Raw genomic sequence first — 22,900 nt, 5'->3', positions numbered from 1 at the left:
AGGCCTGTAGTCAGCACTGCCCCTGTAATGGCTAGGATGAGCCGAGTTAGCACCCTATTGGATATGTAAAGGGTTGGTTCTTCAGTTTCTGGACTCTTATATTCTTGGTCACGTGGTTGTGGTGTCTGGATCTCGAGGTCATGGTTAATTATTATGGGCGTTTGTCTTATCATCACCGTCGAAGGTAGGTTTGCTTAGGGTAAGGTCAGGGTAAGATTGGGAAAGCAGTTCTAGTTCGTCAAGTTTTGCGAGGGTTAGGGGGATTGCTGCCAGGAAGATGACGGCCATAGTCACACATAGTGGCTTAGTCAGTGGTTTGGACCATACCCGTGCCATTGTTGATCGCCCCTCTTTCCCCCATAGCCCGTGTGAGCTAGAGGGTTGGGACTGTGTCCCCTTGTAGAGGGGTTGGTAGATCTTCATGGAGCCGGAGTGGTGATTTGGTGGTTGACAGCCCCGGTGCGGGTTCATCAGGGTTTCTTGAGCCTTTCGACCGGCGGACATGTGAGAGGTGGACCCACGTTGATCTCTCCTGGACTCGGATGGAAGTGGGGGTGGTTAGCAAGACCTGGTAGGGACCTTTCCAACGGACTTCGGCCAACGACTTCCTTTCGAAAGCTTTGATGAAGACGAGGTCTCCAGGTTCTACTGCGTTTTCAGGATCAGGCTTGGGGTCAAATGACCTCTGAGTTAAGATCAGCATCTCCTGTTTTTCTGCCCGTCCACAGGGGATCTTGCCCTTCTTATGGAGGAAGTATAGCACACTGCCTAGGATGGCTATCAGCAGGATGCAGAGGATGATCACCACAATGATGACCCCGCTGCCCTCCGCTGGCGAGTGAGCGGTTGAAGTGACCTGCATGGCAATGGCTTTGATGTTGAAAGCCTTGACCTCTGACCCCATGTCGTTGGAAGCGTTGCAGAGGGCACTGACATCCGAGGTAACTTTGACTGACACCACGCTTTTAGCCGTGTGCTCGTTGGCCCTGCTCAGCACCTCGTGCCAGCCAACATAACACTGACTACCAGCGACACTCCAGGAGATGGTGGGCAGCGGGTTGCCGTGGGCCTCACAGCTCAGGTTGACCAGCTTCCCTGCTGCCTCTTCCATCTCCACCTCCCTCTCCTCGTCCTTCAGCTGCGGAGCACTTTCCTCCATGGTGACCTGCACCTTGGCCCACACATTCCAGCTCAGGAAACAAAGAAGGAACGTCAATATAACCAACTTCTCTAGGAAAGCCATGTTGTTGTTGCTTCTCTCCCGCCGTCCTCCTGTTAAAATATTTCCCAGTTTTTTCCAGTTTTTTTTTATTTCTACAAAATGGCTGCAATTCCCCTCTGTGACGACAGGTGGCAGCAGTGTAGATTAGACACATTAGACACATTAGATTAGCACAGGAAGTCAGACCGGAAGACGTCTTCTTCTTCCTCTTTTGATTTTTATTGGCGGTTGGCACAAACTTCTTGGTGCATTACCGCCACCTTCTCTAGCTTGATGTGGTCTTAACGTTGCAATACCGGCATCTTCTGGTACCCTTTACCTCCTACAATGTCCCTTTTTCGTTCACTATCATGGATTTTTGTTGCCGACAAACTTCTTCTTCTTCTTGAATTTTTGGCAGTGTAGTCTTCTTCTTCTTCTTCTTCTTCTTCTTCTTCTTCTTCTTCTTCTTCTTCTTCTTCTTCTTCTTCTTCTTCTTCTTCTTCTTCTTCTTCTTCTTCTTCTTCTTCTTCTTCTTCCTCCTCCTCCTCCTCCTCCTCCTCCTCCTCCTCTTTCCTTCCTTCCTTCGTGTTGTTCCCTCTTCCTCTTGGAACAGAGTTTTCTTACTAATGTGCGGGCCGGGGCTCCACTCCACTGGTCAAATTACTTACTTGTGAGTAGTACGTCTGTTGATAAAGAAAAGCAATGTCCACAGCCGCTCCGTGTATAGTAAAGATATTCAAATGGTTTATTTGCAACGTCTTTCTTTACAGAAGTGGTCCTAAATCTACTTTCCTAAATATTCTTGTCACTCATGCACATACTACTTACTACAAGTTAAGAAAACTGTATTTTCCCAGTCTCCAAATTCACTGCAGACTCCACACAGGAAAATTTCTTCATAGTGTTCCTTCCTTCGTTGTTGAGTCCCGTCCAGTCTGGTCGAAGATGCAACTGACCCAGAGAAAATCGTGGCTATATATAGAGACCCAACTGTTCTAGAAGGTTCGGTTGACATCATACAGTGACATCACGAATGTTCCAGAACGTTCTATCATGATGTCATACTGTGGTTCTAGAATGTTCTATGTTCTAGAAAGGCTATTATGACATCACCACAACGCTCGAGAAGGTTCTAGGTTCCAGAATGCCCTATTATGACAAATACGACGGTTCAATGACTTTATCTAAATCCGATCAATATTAAACATTCATGTAATACAATAACCGAAATATATATAGCTTTGGCTCGTACACAGATAAATCATAACATTCCCATAAATCATATCCTTCTATTTGAAATAATAATAATAATAATAACCAAAACACTCATATGGCCTTTACAACCACATTATTTCAACCTAATAAAACTATGTTTATTGTCATTGTTTTAAGAACACAACTTGACTTGGTAATACTCACATTTTGAGTAAAAAAATTGCTTTTAACATGTGCAATGTTCAATGAAATAGAAAATAAATAATACAATTAGTTGATTAACCCACTGGTCACAATGGTGACCGTAATAATGTTTTTGTTATAAGGCTCTGCAAATGTTACTGAATGATGTAGCAATGTATTTCCAGCTAAATTGAAATAATAAACAAATAAAGGGTCTCAATTAAATATGTGGTAGTAAAAAGAACCTGTGGGAGGATTTCAACAAGATAAATGCGACAACAGTGTAAAATATTTCACTATAATATTTAAAAAAAAAAAAAAAAAAAAAAAAAAACGTTTTTTTTTTTTTTTTTTTTTTTTTTTACTGCTGCCCCCTGTGCCTATGAAAATGCCCCCGCGTGCCTATTCAGGCACGCGTGCCTAGGGTTGCCTACCCCTGATCTATAGGCTAATTTTAAGTCCCTCATTACTAGGGATGGGTACCGAATTCGGTACTTTTGAGGTACCGAACCGAAACACGTCGGTACTACCGAGTATCGTTTCAAGTGAGATACCAATTTTTTTTTTTTTAAATAAATTTTTTTTTTACCTTTTTTCTTTTCATGTTAACGTTCACACGCACAATATATGCTTACCTAGGATTTGACTTGATTCAACAACAAAGCAGTCGGAGCAATGGCAAGCCGAAAACGGTCGAAATTGTAGTTATTTGAAGTTTGGATATTTTTTTTCACGACTGAGGTAGGTAAATAAAAAAAATTGAGACTAAAGTACAGAAAAAAGGTACCGTTGGGTACCGGTATCGATTCACAGGTACCGGTACCGTATCGGTTCAAATGTGAAAGGTACCCATCCCTACTCATTACCCCAATCAATCAGATTATATTTCTTTAAATGTGCCTGCTGGCAGTAGGCTTAATGGAATGAATAATCGAATGAGATCTTGCTAGCGAAAATAATTAGTTAAACTCTTTCAGAATAAGTAGACAAAAACAAGCCCAAAGAGTATCTAATTGATACGAATTAATAGATAATTATGAGGATATCTGTACTGTATGTGCTTAGGTATCATGTACTATATAAATACATGGTTCCCAAAGTTTTCAAGGCGCGTCCCCCGAAATAACGTGTCAGAGAGGCTTGGAGGCTATACAGTTTCACTATTAATCAGGTTTTAATCTGTTTTGGACATCATCCATACATGCATTGAATTGATTAACCTTTGGTTTATACCAGTGACTCCAGTCATGTTAATCACCTTCTTGTTCATCATCAGATAACACTAACAGTGCTTGAACCAGCGTTTCCGTTAGCCGGTAATTACCGGTATTTGACTGGCAAAATCTGTTGAAGTCCGACATATTTAATCTCTCCGGTCATAATGTCCGGTGAAAATAATTCCCTCTAAACACAATTAGATTATTTGAATTGTATTAAAATAGGCTAAAATTATATAGCCTATGCGATGAACGAAACAATCTCACCAAGCAGCCGGTCTAATAATGACATCCTGCTGTCAGCGCGAGCTGGCTGCTGATATATTTACGTGAAGCATGGCTTGGCAGGGTGCAGTACTCCAATTCAGCCATTGGCAATTCAGCTGTTGGGTGGGGGCGCTGCTGACACCACTGCTCTGCTCTGCCTGCTCCAAGTGCTCCATGCTTCACGTAAATATATCAGCAGCCAGCTCGCGCTGACACAGCGGTGCCAAATTTCTCAGTTCTTCGCTTGATATAATTAATACAAATGTCCAATATAACGGAATTAGTTAGCTCATAAAAATGTGATTATAACAGACTGCTGTTTATTAAGGTCGGGCAGACTGCCCACCGACACCTCAAGTCGGCAGCAGCAGCACGAAGTCTCGAGGGACTTATTTTATTTGGAATATATTAATGACTGATACGCAAAAGTAGCCTAGTTTTAAGTTAAAATATTATAAATGCCTTGATGATGTCATTCTTTATATAGGTCTATCAATTGTTTTTAAGCTCAATAAACTCTGACCGGAATTTATCCCATTTGTCCGGTAGATTGAAATCTACCGGACACTCAGACCTGCAAAAAAAAATTCTAACGGAAACCCTGGCTTGAACAGTTAATGCATTTTCATTTTCTGCATTTTACATTTACATTTACATAATTCAGAATGGTATAATGGGATCTAGACTGTAAGAATTATTTCAGGAAGGGAGCTGCATTTCTTTGCGAGGGCGTGGCCATGCAGGTTATCGAGCTAACTGAACTAAACCCAGGTACGAGGAACAGGGCCCTGGTCCTGTAGGGATGTTGTTTGTTCATTCACGTTCCTCATCGTCCTGTAACAGACACCGTCCTATATCTCCACCAAGGTCTCCATCCTGTCCTCGTTCGAGAGTCGTCTGATGCAGTTGGAGAACTCCATCATCCCGGTGCACAAACAGACGGAGAACCTGCAGCGTCTCCAGGAGAACGTGGACAAGACCCTGTCATGCATGGATCACGTCATCAGCTACTACCATGTGGCTAAAGACACCGACAGAATCATCAGGGAGGGGTGAGACTTTGTTTATTGTAAACGCGCACATATACATACACACGCGCACACACACACACACACACACACACACACACACACACACACACACACACACACACACACACACACACACACACACACACTGCGGGATGCTCAGAGATAGGAGATAGAATATTGTGTGCTTATTGGTCAGAAGGAAGTCAATGGGCACTGAAAACACACGCACGCATGCACACACACACACACACACACACACACACACACACACACACACACACACACACACACACACACACACACACACACACACACACACACACACACACACACACACACACACACACACACACACACACACACACACACACACACACACACACACACACACACACACACACACACACACACACACACACACACACACACACACACACACACACACACACACACACACACACACACACACACACACACACACACACACACACACACACACACACACACACACACACACACACACACACACACACACACACACAAAATAATCAATGCATCATTGTCTTTTCCAGCCCAACAGGCAGACTGGACGAGTACCTCTTATGTATCGCAAAGATCCAGAAAGCTGTGGAATACTTCCAGGATAACAATCCTGACAGCCCAGAGCTTAACACAGTGGTACAGTACCGTTACCCCTTCTTCCCTTTAACACAGTGGTGCAGTACTGTTACCCCTTCTTCCCTTTAACACAGTGGTACAGTACTGTTACCCCTTCTTCCCTTTAACACAGTGGTACAGTACTGTTACCCCTTCTTCCCTTTAACACAGTGGTGCAGTACTGTTACCCCTTCTTCCCTTTAACACAGTGGTACAGTACTGTTACCCCTTCATCCCTTTAACACAGTGGTGCAGTACCGTTACCCCTTCTTCCCTTTAACACAGTGGTGCAGTACCGTTACCCCTTCTTCCCTTTAACACAGTGGTACAGTACTGTTACCCCTTCTTCCCTTTAACACAGTGGTGCAGTACCATTACCCCTTCTTCCCTTTAACACAGTGGTGCAGTACTGTTACCCCTTATCCCAGCTCTATCTTTAATCTTTCAAAATGTTCAGTTGCTATCGCATGCACTTACTCACACATGTGAGTGCATGCTTTACCAACTGCTCGCCTGTTTTACTGCAACACTACTATCACTGACATTCAAGGAGATCCCCCCTTGAATGGCCCTTCTAAGGTTTCTCTCCTCCACATAGCCTGTGGTGTATTTTTTCCCCTATTGCTAGGTTTTAGTTAGTTTTTCCTTACCTTCGCGTGGAGTATGTCTGGGAGTGTTGCATTTATTTTGCATTTATTTAAAATCTTTTGGACTTTATGGTGTTTTGTTCTTGACCTATTGTGATGTTTCTTCTTGACTTGTTTAAAGAAGACTTGTCCGGCCCATGGGGACATTAACGTGTGTTGTCGGGCCTTACAAATACATTTGATTTGATTTGATTTGATCCCTTTAATACAGTGGTACAGTACTGTTACCCCTCCTCCTCCCTTTAACACAGTGGTACAGTACTGTTACCCCTCCTCCTCCCTTTAACACAGTGGTACAGTACTGTTACCCCTCCTCCTCCCTTTAACACAGTGGTACTGTTACCCCCCTCCTCCCTTTAACACAGTTAAACATTTTAAATATGATTTTGTATAACAAATATCTCAGTATGCTCCTCCTCACAATCTGTATGTTGAAACAACAGTTCCAATTGAAAAATAACTATTTAGCAGACCGCACTACACACTGTAAGCTTCCACACTCTAGCTAGTTGTAGAGAGGGGCAAACATTTTGGGATTGCCATACATTTCACAGGAGAGCATACTGAGACCAGTAAGAATACACCCTGAGCTTCCCGTCTCAGAAAAGCACATTTATCATTGTTTTTGCAAAGGATTTACGAGTGCCCATTGTCTGCTATTGTAGCCCAGTGAGAGCCTGCAGGGAAATTGTAGCTAGCTGGACCGATCAGTGAATTGGTGGCCTGTGTCAGGTACATGGTAGACAGACTGCTATCCGATAGTGATAGTTATCCTATCCTATCCTAAGTATCATATTGGGCCAGTTTCTTTTCCCATTCCGAATTTGAGTAGGCTACTTAGGAGCTGCATTGGTGCTATTGGTGCACCTCTAATGTGTGTTAGAGAGAGTGTGTGTGTGTGTGTGTGTGTGTGTGTTTCCCAGGAATGACGTGTGTTTGTATGTGTTGGGGGAGTTGGGAAAACAATGGAATTTCCCTGTGAACGGCGTGCCTTGTTGTTGTTGTTCCACATGTACAGAAAGCGCGCTTTGAGAAGGGGAAAGAGCTGCTGGAGGCGGAGTTCCGCAGCCTCCTGACCCGCTACAGTAAGCCCGTCCCCCCCATCCTCATCCTGGACGCCATCAGTGTGGACGAGGAGCTGGAGGTCCAGGAGGAGGTGATCCTGGAACACCTGCCGGAGGCCGTCGTCCAGGACATCATCTGTATCGCCGGCTGGCTGGTGGAATACGGACGCAACCAGGGTACCGTTTCATATAGACCGGCTTCATTCAAGTTACCTTTTTACATTTTATATTATTTAATTTAATTTAACCAGGAAAAATCTATTTTTCAAATGAGACCTGGCCAAGACAAGCTGCAGCAAGGGAATACAAAAGTTGCACATAAATACAAACAAATTACACAAATACACTAAACAACCAATATCAGAGCCAGAGGCAACCTAGCAGGGCAGGCAGCAACAATAGACTATTAGGGCAAATCAAAACAACGACAGACCATTGATTCGACCTCTAGTCCTTTCTTGGGTCCCTTTGGGGGAGGGGATGAGGGGAGGTCAGGGGGGAAGGGGGGTTTGGAGGGTTGAGCGATGGGGATTGGACTGTTGTGAGTCCAGCATGATGTCTAAAAGAGGTGAGGAGCAGAGGTGGGAGACGAGCAGGTGAGATGACTGACAGCAGTGTCAGCATTTCTTTTGAGAATGCTCCCAGGTGTGGGTGGAAGCTGACCGCGGCGGGCCGCACAAAGTAAAGTTGATGTGTCTGGGAAAATTTGGAGCCTAAATAGGCATTCACACATTTGCATTAACACATTGGGTGCCGTTCACGTAGATCTACGTTTCTGTGGCCCAACGGTTGAGTGCCGGAAACGTAGATTTACGTTTTTCTCACGGTATTTCTTTTATTCGCTATTGCCATTCATAATTTATCGAGGCACCTTGTGCATACTGTTCTGAAATAATTAAAGACTGAGTTGATCAGTAATATCAGTGGTGTAGTGAGTGCATGGATGAGTCGGTGTGTGGTGTATGCAAGTGATAAGGTGAGAATCAACAAACAACCAAGCAAAAGTTCATGGCCAGCTTGGAGGAGAGAGACAATATGGAGAAGCCAGTCCTTATAGCCTTTGAGCTCAGGTATGACTCGTCCTGACACATAGGTGTGTCTGTGATTGCCAGGCTGTGAATGACAGACAGGTTAGCACATACACATGTATACCCCTTAGCTAACCTGTAGGAGAGGGATGGGGTTGTCACACCCATCTAAGTGCATCTACAAGTAAGCTGTCCCTGTCATCGGCTGTCAACACCACCACCAGTCCTCCCAGGTGTCATGGCGCAACGAGTGATACCACTAATTACCGTTGCTACCTCAGCTAATGTTACATAAGTTACATCAATTACAACTCGCTGCCCTCCAGACGTTACTGTTCATATCTCGGTCGTGGTAAGACCTGGTCGTACAACGAGGTTTGTCGGAAACTGCTAAAATGAGCTTCACCTCCATTATCGATTGGTTTGTTTTGCTGTTGACAAGAAGGTGACGTTGACGTCGGTGCGCTCCACAGCTAAAGTAAACTGAGAGTGCCCAAAAAAACACTGCTTAAAAAATGCGAGGCGCCTAGTTTGGAGGAGATGCCCGTCTGTTGCGACAAGCCTAAGACTTCCACGTAGGTTCTTTGTGCATTCATGCAACGGTTTTTGCTAATCCCTCCTCCACACGAGAGCATGATAAATGCACGGTTCGAGACAAGTGGGCCAATCACAGTGCTTGCCACTGTAGGATTTGGGTAGCGTTTTCTTAGAAGATGAAACCATTACGACAAATATATACGTCTGTTCACTTGAACCTTAAGCCAAGACAAGTGTTGATAAGAAAGGAACAACTCTACTATTTTTTCCTGACCTGATATGTCAAGTGTCAACATTTTAGTCTAGCTAGACTAGTATCTAGATGGTGTCTCTCGCAGGGGGAACGAATCTAGGAGAACCGAGGTTGTGTTGAACTTTAGGCGCCAGAAAGGGAGATAACCAAAGGAGAGGGTGATAACAAATTGTCTTTGGTATTTCAGCTTGGAGCAGAGCGGGCTTCTTCAGTAGCCCTCTTCAGTATTCAAATGGAGGAGAGTGTAGGCACTTCAGTATTGAGAGTATCCACTTCTCAGCTTAATGATATTGTAACTGCCACGGACTACAGACTATATCTGCATATATCATCGTATATTATAGCAAGGGGAGATTTAATTCGACTTCAACATCCAACAACGCAACGCAGAGTCCTATCCTAACAGAAGACAGGATAAGTAACATTAATTAAAAGTCAACGAAATCTAATGTCGCCCTGCGTGCAGTTAAATATTTGGAGAAGTGCAACGTAGGCCCCATGCCGGTACCGGCAACACCTTCGCAAAGCCTCATCGGGTATAAATCTGACTTTTACTTGTAGTAGGTGACCTTTGGTATGAGGCAAGACCGCCGCATTTTCACAAGTTCAATTAAAGTGAAATATCCCTTTTTTAAGATGCAGTGTCTAGGCTAAGCCTCAGACTACAGGAGAGATAACTGACTAAAAGGATGTGGAGCTGTACTCACTCCTAGTCACTACTATGCATGCTGTCCGGTTGGTTTGGACCTACAGTACATCCTCTTCCTCTGCCTGCCACATTTTAGGGCTTTTCTCTGTTTAGATTTCCTTCCTTTCCATTTCCACTAAAATATTCTGTACCCCAGGCTACTGACGAGAGGGAAGGCCTTTGAAGTAGCTATTGCGCAACCCGTTTTTTCCTACAAAACAACGAAAGTATGACAAACAACCAAGATACACCCCCCCCCCCACCCCCCCCCCCCACCCCCACACACACACACATTGGGCCTCGTCCATGGCCCATGGCTCTTTCGTTATGTGTAAAAGTTGATCAAATACTGTCTCGCAATTGATTTAAAGCACAAAATGTGCACGTTTCCGAGATCTCATAATAATCTAATGTCAAGTGGAAATTAGTTTGATTTTCAAAAAGGTCTCTCTACACATTTGTGTGTATTTTCATTAAAGCTGCAATAAATATTTTCATATTTTTCACATTTTCAAAACTATGACCTATGATCAGAAGGTCTCATTGAGTCCTGGGCCCTCATTCATCAACGTGTTCTACGCACAGATCTGTGCTTACCCTGTGCGTACGATCATTTTTTTTTTTTTTTTTTTTTTGGTCTTTTTCCCCCTCCATTTTCCGCCGATTTTCTCCCATCCCAATGTTAGTCGTATGCCAATTCCCAGTCCCTTCCTGGTCGCTGCGCACTTACCCCCCACAGTCAGATCATCTGGGAGAGTGGAGGCTACCACGTGCTTTTTCCCCCTCCATTTTCCGCCGATTTTCTCCCATCCCAATGTTAGTCGTATGCCAATTCCCAGTCCCTTCCTGGTCGCTGCGCACTTACCCCCCACAGTCAGATCATCTGGGAGAGTGGAGGCTACCACGTGCTTCCTCCGACACACGTCCAGCCAATCACCGCTTCTTTTCACCTGGCAGCGCGGATTCTCATTGAGAGGGCGTAGCGTGTGGGAGGACCACACTATCCCCCTCACGTCCAATCCGCGCTTAGCAGGCGCCCCGACCGAACTGTAGGAGTCGCTGTTTACAACGACCCGGACCCACCCCGCCAGCTTCTCCCACCCTCTGATACAGCCAATTGTATCAGTGCAGACGGCCAGCCAAGCTGGTGACAACCCCGGAGCTGTGAGCTGGATTCGAACAGGCGAATCAAGCTCACAGCTCCGGGGCTGGTGACGAACGCAATCTCCGCTCGACCACCTAACCGCCTTCCGCGTACGATCATTTCTAAGCAAAGAGTGGGATTCATCAATTTCAACTTGGACTTGACTTCGTGCTTATGTCTACGCACAGCTCGGACCACACTTAGCTGATGCCCAGTGGTAGAATATATTATTACAACAAGGAAATGAGCTTCTGTGCATAATAACACTGGCATGTTCTGTATGAACCGTAGTTCATTATAGTTCATTGTAAAATAGCAACAGTAGTGTAATTATGGTCAAAACCCTATAAATAGCATTTGGAATAATAGATCTTTCTCTCAGAATGAATGCAGCATGGTTTATATAGCGTTATCGGAATATACGGAGTGTAGGCTACTGACTGACTGCGCTCCGCGTAGCTTGATTGATTGATTGATTGAAACGTTTATTAACAGATTGCAGAATGGGTACAGTACAGTACAGCTCAGTACATACAATTGTTAATTGGGGATGCAGACCAGAGAAAGACTTTCGTCTTGTTTACATCAGGGTCCCCCATTTTCAATTCATCATAAATCATAAAGCTCAACTCGTTATTATTTTGCGCACAGACCGCAGAAACACGGGAACGTTTTGATTATATTTAAAAGGCTTTACGTTAAACGAAACAAGTGGAATTTCGAAGCTGTAAGCAGAATACAAGTCATGTGAATATAGTGTTCTTCCCCCTTTTTACTGTATAAGAAAGAATAGAAAACGCATTGCAATGACACCAGATAGTGGACAGACTATGTATATGATGGGATTCAAGTTCGCGTTTTTGTTGATCATAGGCATGCTGTCAGAGTATGATATCTTAATCAAACATTCTAGAACATTTGTCGTCACAGATCATGTCCTAATAGAACATAGGCTATGGCATGGATCGTGATATTGTGTGGACTGTTATTATTACTGTACCGGTACCACCCATTGTGACAACAGCCTTGTGAGTCCCGCACACAAACATGATGGAATTCAAGTTCATGTATTGAAAGGCAGGCTACATCATACATGCAGTGAGATTCATTGTTCTTGTATATGCTCTCGTATTATTGTTTATATAGGCTACCCAATACTGACATCAAAATAGATTGTAGTATGCCTCTAGAAATCATATGCAGCAGGTAGAAAATTGACGGGAGATCCATCGCGATTTGGAATAAAATTGAGGAGAACTTTAATCCCTGGGTATTAATCAAACAACACGGGAAAAGGCAGTCATATTCCAGCGCGGTATTTATTAGTGTTTGCGCTGCCCAGGCAGCAATGGTTAATAGATATCATATCCGACATCACCGTAAGTGTACACGTCTGTCAGCCTGTCTCATGACACGCTTCCCTCGGCTTAGTCCATTTTTCCACATTTCATGGGTGTATTCCATTACCGTATATGGTTAATCGGGGCGTTTCTGGTATGCAAATACGTGAAAGTGTGCACGTGTCTCATGACACGTACGCTTCCCTCGGCTTAGTCCATTTTTCCACATTTCATGGGTGTATTCCATTACCGTATATGGTTAATCGGGGCGTTTCTGGTATGCAAATACGTGAAAGTGTGCACGAGCCTCAGGGCCCTCATTCATCAATGTGTGCGTAGAACATGTTCTATTTCCACACGTAAGCACGGAAATGTAGAACCAGTGTACGCACAGGGAAGTCGGGATTCATCACACGTGCGTACGCAGGCTCTACGCACACCTGTCATGATGAATCCCCTGGGTCTGCATCCCCTTAACAATTGTGTGTATTGAGCTGTACTGTATTGTACCCATTCTGCAATCTGGTAATAACATTTTCAATCAATCAAGTTACTAGTTACTTCAGAAAGTAACTATTGCGTTACTTTCAAGTAAATTCTTAACATAAACAACGTACACAAATCTAAACTATTTTAATGTTGCTGTGGGACAAAGTGAGACTAGCCTCCAATCAAATGCCATGTATGTAGATATTATAATTACTATGTCTATATAGTGGATCATACAAATACAATAGATGTTTTGGAATTTTTGATATGTATTGCCCCTCAACAGGCCACAACTGGGCAACATTAAATTATGCTTGTTAAGCACTATAACAAAAATAAATAACAAAATACTGATTGATTGAACATTTTAATTAACAGATTGCAGAATGGGTACAGTACAGTACAGCTCAATACACACAATTGTTAAGGGGATGCAGACCAGAGAAAGACTTTCGTCTTGTTTACATCAGGGTCCCCCATTTTCAGTGATGGGAATAACGGCGTTATAAATAACGGCGTCACTAACGGCGTTAATTCTTTCAGTAACGAGTAATCTAACGGATTACTCTTCCAATCTTAACACTTTAAGTGCCGGAAACGTGTTTAGGCGTCTTTCCTAGACATGCTCAAGTTGCCTAGGACGCCGTAACTCGTCTTTGATATCAATATTTCCCCTCTGCAGCCTTCACACACAGTTATGATCTCCTCTCAATCCTCTAGCGGTTCAAGAGCGCCATCTGGTGGCCGATCGGCAGATCGCCCAACAGGAAGTCATGTGGATGAAGTGGTGATCACCCATATTACTTCCGGGCACTCGCTATAGGTCCCAGGACTCGAGCTTGACACAATACATAGCGATCCGTTGCCAATAACTCGATAAACAACATGATTTGGACGTATATACTATTATACAACCTGGAAATGGACCGGGTATTTCGACATCCCATAATGGAAAACTGTCTACCCCACGCTGATCGCCCAACGGCCCGAGGAGACTGGGGTGAGTTTTAGCGTGTAATATTACCGTGTTCGATACTACCTGATCTGATGAACATATGACCCACATTAGATGAATGGTATAACGCTGCCCACGGAATTATAAACGCCCCCTCGCCCATCCGGTCAACATCAGATGACGTGTAGTAACTTCCAGAAGTACGTCCAGTTGGAATTTTTTATATCGCGCCGATTGCTATCAAACTGTATTTCATCATCAATATAATGCATTTGGGGCTATAAATCACGTTCTGGAGAAAGCTGCAGAAAGAGATGAAAACATACTTATACTTTAGACCATATTTTAGTATGAATATGTGAATGAAAAAGTTTAACGTTGCTACACCATGAACAATACATATAGGACCTTGAATGGGCCCTAATAATGGCAATCTAGCAATAGAATTTAAAAAGTTATAGCCCTGCAAAGAAGGGGAACTTCTCCATGTTAAATAGAGCTGGCAACAGATGGTATATCATGAATTTAGCCTTAGGCAATCAAAGTGTTAATAACGGCGTTACCGTTACTGCCAAAAAATGCGGCACGTTACTATGATTGAAGCAGTTTTTTTTATCAGACCAACTAGATCTCTGCGTCGAGAGGCAATACTTTTGTACTCAAGTACTCAAGTAAAAGTCAGAGTATCTGGCTAAAAACACACTTGAGTAAAAATAAAAAAGTTTCTACTTTTAAATGTACAAAAAAGTTAAATATTTTCTTTTAAGGCAGACATTTCATGGTATTGGGGGAGGCAAAGGAGACACTTCATTCTATAAGAATCAGTGTTGACTGCGGCCAAAGAGAACATTTCATGGAGATAGGGCCATGGGTGCTCGTCTAGTCCGTGCTCGTCTTGTCCGTCCACGCCGACCGTTTCGTCCTCTTCATCACTCGTACTATCGTTTGTGGCCATCTTCTGTAGCTTGTCACTCTGACTGTCTATTCTTCTGATAGCAGGTATTTAATCAAAGATCCCTGCTTTCTAGTATTGCACAAGGACCAATCAGCATGGGTATGGGTGGGCTGGTTAATTTTCCATTGATGGGGATTTGATTGGCTGTTTTTAAATAAAGTGCAGCCTCAGGATTAATAACGTTAACGTTAGTTCGGCCAGAGAAACAAATATACTAATTAAAATGGTTGGACCTGCAAGATTTGTACTTTGTACTTTGTAGGTCTGCATTTTAAATGTAAGGAGTAAAAAGTATGTTTTTTTTCTCTGAAATGTAATTGAGTAAAAGTACAAGTATACAAACCTAATAATACTCAAGTAAAGTACAAATCCCCAAAAACAGTACTTAAGTATTGTAAAGAAGTACAATTACTCAAGTACTTTACACCCCTGCTGTAACTGAGGGGTACAATTCCCTGACTGTATTACTAGATATGATACTTACTACCACTACCTTTGTACTTAATATTCGGCCACCCAGTACTCGGCATAAATATATTATGATGAACACTGTCACGTAGATGAAACGGATCCAACACAAATGTACAAATTAGAAATAGGTCTTTATTTCTACACAGCGATGGTGTGTAGAGCAAGCACTTAATCAAATCAATCACATTTATGAATGGGAATTAGTATGCACTTTTATGGCAAGAGTATTCGTCGGTATATCAATAGAGAATGTCCAATCTCTGAAGGCGCAGGTGGTACATATACGACCTGGAATAGTTTAAGGAATAACAGCAATGATACTTTAATGATTATATACTGGATACACTAGGGGGGGTTAATCCGGTCGCTTGTAAGCCGACAGGAGTAGGAAGGGGGGGGGGGGTAGAATCCGGCTGCCTCATCCGGCCAAGGGTATCCCAGGTGAACCCACTGCAGTGCCGTTCAATGCGCCGGCGATCCTTGGACCACAGATGAAAGCAGATGGACTCTTTGTGGGCCGGCGTCCTCCGGTCCACGGAGGAGAGACGTGAAGCGACCTCGTCTTGCAGAGCGTCTCCTCACCTTGCGTCCTCTCCAGGGGGGGGGGTTCCAACACACGGCAGTGTCGGGGGTCTTTATCCATGGAATAATCAACGTATACAAAGCATAATCCGTGCCTGGGAAGGCGGGCTGTCGTCGGTAGAATAATCCGGTATACAGGTCCACTCGCTCGTCGGCTCTGGGGCTCCTCGGGTGCAGCTTCACGTGGGGTCAACCACCCTGGATAAGCAGCCAGTTTTCTGCCCGAAACGATGGGGTGCTGACTACGGTAGTATTCTCACCGCACGAAGCACTATATATTAACAGACTATTATTAGCTTAATAGACTACGTCCAACTCGACGATATAGTGCCAAATATGACTATTCAAATATTAATATACACGATGTCTCAATACCGATGGTAGGCGAACTTGGCCTTACTCCCACACGTGGCGTCGCGGGGAGGCTTTACGTCTGTGACTCTATTGGAGGGTAAGAAACTGGACTGAAAAGGAAGTCCTACTTTAGTAGCGCAGTATATATACGCACTATGAACAAATAGTCCCATTAGTGGTGCGGTAGCCAGATTCCTACGCGGAACTAGGACTTGTTCGTACATGTTGAGCGGTACGTTTGAACTGGGTCTGGGGGGTATGGCAGCCTGGCACCAAGGTCTCGACCAATAGTAGAATGGAGACTATTATGGGATGTTCAGTAGGCTAGAATGGATATTCAATGCATATTGTACAAGGAATATACAAGGGATATCAGGGAATATTAGAGAATATACAAATACAATTAAATATATATATATAAATAAATATATATATTCGGTTTAATCTGGCCCTTCACAACAGCCACCCCCTGATTGGTCCCAGACCTAATCAGTTAAACAGAGACAGATTAATCGCGTTGTCTATTTACACATAAGGGTTTGCTGTAGGGGTCAGTCAACTTCACAAAGTCATAGGGTTATAGGGTCATGGTCATCATCGATTGTGTCTGGGAGTCGGGGCAGTTCTATGAGCCTCGCCACGGGACGGGTGTAAGTGCGACCCTGGACGAGCACTTCAGCTGCTCGGACCTTGCCGTCGGCACCGGTGATCACTTTGCTTACGCGGCCGGCCGGCCACATAGCTCTGGGCAGTGATTGATCAATAATCATGACGACTGTTCCTTCTGTCAAATTGTCTCTCTCCTTTACCCACTTCTGGCGGGTCTGTAGAGACGGTAGGTAGTGCAGTAGGAAACTGCTCCAAAACTTGTCGGCTAATACTTGGCTGTACCTCCACATTCGTCGGCCGTTCGCTTCTTCAGGCCGGTACATTGTCTGGGGTAATGCAGGATCTAGCCGCCCCATCAGGAGTGTGTTGGGGTCTGCGGAGATAACAGTGCTCAATCCACAGAACACAGACTTCTTATTTTCCACCTCCTCTGGACTTGCTTCCCTCGGGATAGGCATGGGCCACTGTCCTTCCGGGAGTCTTAGGAATGCGGGGCCGTCACTGTAAGCATTGTGACGGGTGAGGTCATCCAGGGGCATCCCCCGGGTGATGACGTCAGCTGGGTTCTGTTTTGTATCAACGTAGCGCCACTCTGTTTCTCCGGTTAACTCTTCGGTTAAGTCTTGAATCTCAGTGACTCTGACTCCCACGAAGACTTTGTACTTGCATGAGTCCGATTTGATCCAGGCGAGTACTGTCGTGGAATCTGACCACAGGATTGTTCTAGACACCGGTATGGTGAGCTCACGTTGGATGAGCGTGGCTAGGTGCGCTCCGGCTAGGGCTGCGCAGAGCTCTAGGCGTGGGATAGATTGTTGCTTGCGTGGGGCTATTCTCGAGCGGGCGAGGACAAATGCGGTGTAGATCTCTCCCCCCCTTTCTTGGGCCCGCAAGTAGGCTACTGATCCGTATGCGACCTCTGAGGCGTCACTGAAGACGTGTAAGTCCATTTTACATGTCTCTGGCCTCACCGTGGGTGGGAAGTAGCTTCGGCGCATATTAACGCCTGGGAGTGAGTGGAGCTCCATCTCCCACTCTCCAGGTGGATGCAAGGTGTGCGGGAATGGGGTCGTCCCAGCCCTGGTCCTTGTCCCACAATGCTCGTACAATCATTTTTGCCCTGGTGGTGTACGGTAGAATACATCCTAGCGGGTCATATTGTCGGGCGAGTGTTGTGTACACACTCCGTCTGGTGGTCGGCGCCGCCGCCGGCCTTCCCTGCTCCGTAGTCAGGGGCTTGTGTCTGTAGTGAAGCGAATCTGTTTTGAATCGCCACACCAATCCCAGGGTCATCTCCTGGGCTTCTCCCGGGATTGTAGCCATCCAGGTCTCGCTGCTGGCTGCCTTGTCCTCGGAGGAGAGGCTGCGCAGTACTTGCGGATCGCTGCTGGCCCACTGCCTGAGATCAAAGCCGCCTTTGATCAATGAGGCGCAGAGTTTAATCAGGAGAGCCTCGGCTTCTTCCTGGGTTGAAAGGCTTTGTAGACAGTTGTCTACGTAGAAGCTGTTCTTTACGCTGTGTCGGACCTCTTCGTCCGCTGCTGGGTCCTCTGCTACATGTTTCTGTAGTGCAAATGTAGCACAGCAGGGGCTGCACGTCGTTCCGAAGGGGAGGACTTCCCATTGGTAGATGGCTGGGTGCTCATCTCCTGGCTTCTCTCTCCATAGGAACCGTAACAGGGGCTTGTCCTCCTCTACTAATCTCACCTGCAGGAACATTCCTTTAATGTCCCCGCTGATGGCCACCTTTTCCTGGCGGAAGCGGAGTAGAACGCCGAGTAGGGAGGGGCCGAGTGTGGGACCGGGCAGTAACTCTTTATTCAGATTTTGGGATCCGATCTGGTAGCTGCAGTTAAATACTATGCGGTCTTTACCGTTGTGATGGACCTTGTGGTGAGGCACGTACCACGATTCAGTGGTCTGGTCAGCCTCTTTAATGTCCATCTTTGTGACGTGTCCCGCTGTGATGAGCTTCTCAATCTCAGCGCGGTATACACTCTCTTGGGCGGGGTTCTTGGCTAAGCGCCGCTCCGTGTTCAGCAGGTACCGTTCTGTGGCGTCTGTCTTGGCGTGGAAAGTAGGCATTCCTTCTCGCCGCAGGAGTGGCGTGGCGTATCTCAACACGCCGTTGACCGGGACTCTCTTGGTCCCTGTCTCGAGGAGGTGAATGGCGTAAATGTCATCTTTAGAGCGAATGTCTTTCCTTCCGTTCTTAAAGGGCATTTGTTCCAAGGTCCATAGCCGCTCTACGTGTTGCAGGAGTGCGGTTTCTCCCTCTGTGACTCGGGAGTGGAGACATCTAGTGGCTGTACTTCGGTTGAGAGATTTGGCGAGCGGGCCTTGGAGAGTCCATCCCAAACGGGTCTCGACTGCTGCAGGACAGCCTCGGGGTCCGGTATGAACCCGGTCTATCGGGACAATGAGGTCTGCATGGTCGGAGCCTATCAACAGGGTCGGCATAGCATTGTCTATGAGCGGGATCGGTAACTTGCGCAGATGTGCATATTTCTCCATCAGCTTGGCGACGGGGTATGTGTACCGCGACAGTCCTATTTCTTGGCTGGTGAAAGCGTCTGTAATCTGGTACCGTCGCTCAGGCTGGCCGCTTGCTGCGATAGAGAATGAGACATTCTCGCCCTTTATCGTCTTCAAATCTCGTCTTATTGTCCGAATTGTCATTTGGGTTTCGCTTCCCCGCAGCCCTAGCTGGGCCACAGCGGAGGCGAGCAGAAGGGTCTTCTCGGACCCGTCATCGAGGACGGCGTAAGTGTCCAGGACTTTATTCTGGTAGCTTAGTGTCACACGCACTACTTTTAGGAGTACTCGGGCTCCACTGCTGCTGGCGGGATCGATGTACATGACGCTCGCTTTGCTGCTGGATGGTGCGGGTGAAGGGCGCCGTCTGTTACTGTCGTGGAGTATGTCCAGATGGGCTCCATCGCACTTGGTGCACCTTTTCTTTAAGCGGCATTCGGCTGCCATGTGTGAGCGCGCACAGCGAAAACAGCGCTTGTTGGACTTTATCCATTGACTTGCTTCCTCCGCGTTCAGCTTGGGGAAGGAGTCACATTGCGCTAGCCAGTGTTCTTTCTCACAGTAGGGGCACACTATCTTCCACTTCTCCGTTCTGGAGGGGGTACTGTGGCTCCTGCTGCTCGGTGCTGACTCCGATTGGTGCATCACAGTCACCGATCTTCTTCCATCATTTAGTCGTCTGGTTCCTTCTCTGGAGCCAGGGGTGCTCCGTCCGAATGTATCTAGCCGTAGGCTGCTGACTTCTCTCGCCAGGAAGTCTGCTAGATCGAGGAGGTTCGGTTCGGGGCCATTCGGGTCTCGGTGGTCCCTCTGTCGCCTAAAACGCTCCTGTCGAGCGGGCGGCAGCTTCTCCAAGATCCTTTCCACATTTGAGTTGGCGTAAAGTTCATGCCTCCCCTTCTCTCTCTGCGCTCCCAACATCCCTACCAGGGACTGCACTCTGATGGACAGGTCGTCCAGTGCTCGATTGTCTATTGCTGGGGGTAAGCGGTCGATGTGTCGGATCTCCTGGATCACGTAATCCCATATGCGCCCATACCTCTGGTCCAATGCTACCAGCGCTGCTGTGTATGGGGTGGTGGAAGTCGCGTAGGCGAGCGCTATATTATGTGCGCGGGGTACCTTTAAGTGCTTCAGTAGGATGGCGTATTTATGGCGTTCATCCAATACATCCACCAACATGGTCTCCAGACACATGCGGAGTTCTGTATACTGGGCCCGGTTCTCTTGGGTGAAGTCGGGTACCATAGGCGTGCCAATGTATGACGCTGACTGTGGATACATCGGCGAGCGTTGGGGGAGAGGCCTCCTCGGCGAGTCTCCTCCCGCTCCTTGGTATGGGCTGGTACCGGCAGTGTACCATGGCCCGCTTGTCCAGGTGCTGTTCCTCGGTGCGGGTCGTGCGTCGTGCTCACCCGTGTATAGAGTCGGGGGTCTGTAGCGCAGCTCCGCGGGAGTATAGCCTGGGCTGTACCGGACCTCCTGGTCCGGTAGAGTACTGTGCTGTCGTCGGGCGTGGTTCTCCTCCTCTTCCTCTTCGTCTTCAGTTAGGTCATCCAGTGCTTGTAGTCTCTGGTTTAGCCTCTCCACAGGATATGCTGCTCCTTCCCGGTTGCTAGGTCTCGCTTGGACCGGTGGGGGGAGGTGGTCTGTGGGGGGTATAGACCTCGTCTGTTGGTCAAGTTCAGGGTTGTTTACTCGGCTAGGGGATGCCGCCCTGGAGGTGTGTCTAGACGAGTTCCTGGAGCCTCTGGCGGAGGGAGAGGGTGTTGTCCGTCTGATCAGCTGTTCTATTAGTTGCGCTTGCTGTCTGTCGCGCTCTGCGTCCCGTAGAGCACCAGCAGCTGCTCGCTGGCTGTCTGCTCGGTCTCGGGCCACATTCTCTTCCCTCTGAATGCGTCTTATTTGTAGACGTATATGCTCTTCTTCGCTCCGCTGCTGGATCTGCAGTCGGTCGCGTTCAGCAGCGGCGTTCAGGCTGATGAGGAAGGCCTGCTGTAGGGTCCTCTCTGCCTCGCTGGGGGAAGGCGGTTGTATAGGGGAGCCTTCCCTCGGGGTACTCCTTGCGGAGCCTTGGAGCTCTATCTCCACGGTGCTCTCCCCGTCTTCTTCCGTGCCGAGTTCTGTCTCGGTAGCGTTGTATTCCTCCCGGGACTCATCGGGGACTACTTCTTCAGTACTGGCGGGTGTGAAGTCATGTCTGGTTCCCACTGGTCCCCACCGTGAACTTGGTCAGTTACATTAGAACCCGTAGGGGCCTCTATGGTCGGGGTAGTCTGGGCGTTGGGGTTAGACATACTTTAACTTTCTAGTTTTACCGCGTTTACTGTTAGTAGAAGACTAGGTTGTTGACTGACAGCGTAAGCCTCTAAGTACTGAGGGAGCCGTCGTTCGCGCTGCGGGCGTTGGTTAGGAGGATCGTTTCGTGGAGTGTTCATCATAGGCCATTTCAATATTAATAACACTATATTAATATTACACTAATTACCATCCGGCTCGAAGGACCAATTGTAACTGAGGGGTACAATTCCCTGACTGTATTACTAGATATGATACTTACTACCACTACCTTTGTACTTAATATTCGGCCACCCAGTACTCGGCATAAATATATTATGATGAACACTGTCACGTAGATGAAACGGATCCAACACAAATGTACGAATTAGAAATAGGTCTTTATTTCTACACAGCGATGGTGTGTAGAGCAAGCACTTAATCAAATCAATCACATTTATGAATGGGAATTAGTATGCACTTTTATGGCAAGAGTATTCGTCGGTATATCAATAGAGAATGTCCAATCTCTGAAGGCGCAGGTGGTACATATACGACCTGGAATAGTTTAAGGAATAACAGCAATGATACTTTAATGATTATATACTGGACACACTAGGGGGGGTTAATCCGGTCGCTTGTAAGCCGACAGGAGTAGGAAGGGGGGGGGGGGGGGTAGAATCCGGCTGCCTCATCCGGCCAAGGGTATCCCAGGTGAACCCACTGCAGTGCCGTTCAATGCGCCGGCGATCCTTGGACCACAGATGAAAGCAGATGGACTCTTTGTGGGCCGGCGTCCTCCGGTCCACGGAGGAGAGACGTGAAGCGACCTCGTCTTGCAGAGCGTCTCCTCACCTTGCGTCCTCTCCAGGGGGGGGGGTTCCAACACACGGCAGTGTCGGGGGTCTTTATCCATGGAATAATCAACGTATACAAAGCATAATCCGTGCCTGGGAAGGCGGGCTGTCGTCGGTAGAATAATCCGGTATACAGGTCCACTCGCTCGTCGGCTCTGGGGCTCCTCGGGTGCAGCTTCACGTGGGGTCAACCACCCTGGATAAGCAGCCAGTTTTCTGCCCGAAACGATGGGGTGCTGACTACGGTAGTATTCTCACCGCACGAAGCACTATATATTAACAGACTATTATTAGCTTAATAGACTACGTCCAACTCGACGATATAGTGCCAAATATGACTA

The 22,900-nt window shown here is 46.5% G+C and overlaps 1 protein-coding gene across 5 annotated transcripts in view; it reads left to right on the top strand.

Annotated features, from left to right (window-relative positions):
• Positions 1-22,900, top strand: part of exoc7 (exocyst complex component 7) — a 54,275-nt gene that overhangs the window by 7,376 nt on the left and 23,999 nt on the right. For all 5 annotated transcript variants that reach the window (XM_084323853.1, XM_084323852.1, XM_084323854.1 and 2 more), the window contains exons 3-5: positions 4,954-5,138; positions 5,690-5,795; positions 7,440-7,662. In XM_084323853.1, the coding sequence (XP_084179979.1) occupies positions 4,954-5,138; positions 5,690-5,795; positions 7,440-7,662 (514 nt within the window). The remainder of the gene's footprint in view (positions 1-4,953; positions 5,139-5,689; positions 5,796-7,439; positions 7,663-22,900) is intronic.

Source organism: Notolepis coatsorum, assembly GCF_963971535.1.
Source record: "Notolepis coatsorum genome assembly, chromosome: 10".
In the NCBI taxonomy this organism is placed as follows: domain Eukaryota; kingdom Metazoa; phylum Chordata; class Actinopteri; order Aulopiformes; family Paralepididae; genus Notolepis; species Notolepis coatsorum.
Note: the sequence above shows the minus strand (reverse complement) of the source record. Positions and strands in the feature narration are given on the sequence as shown.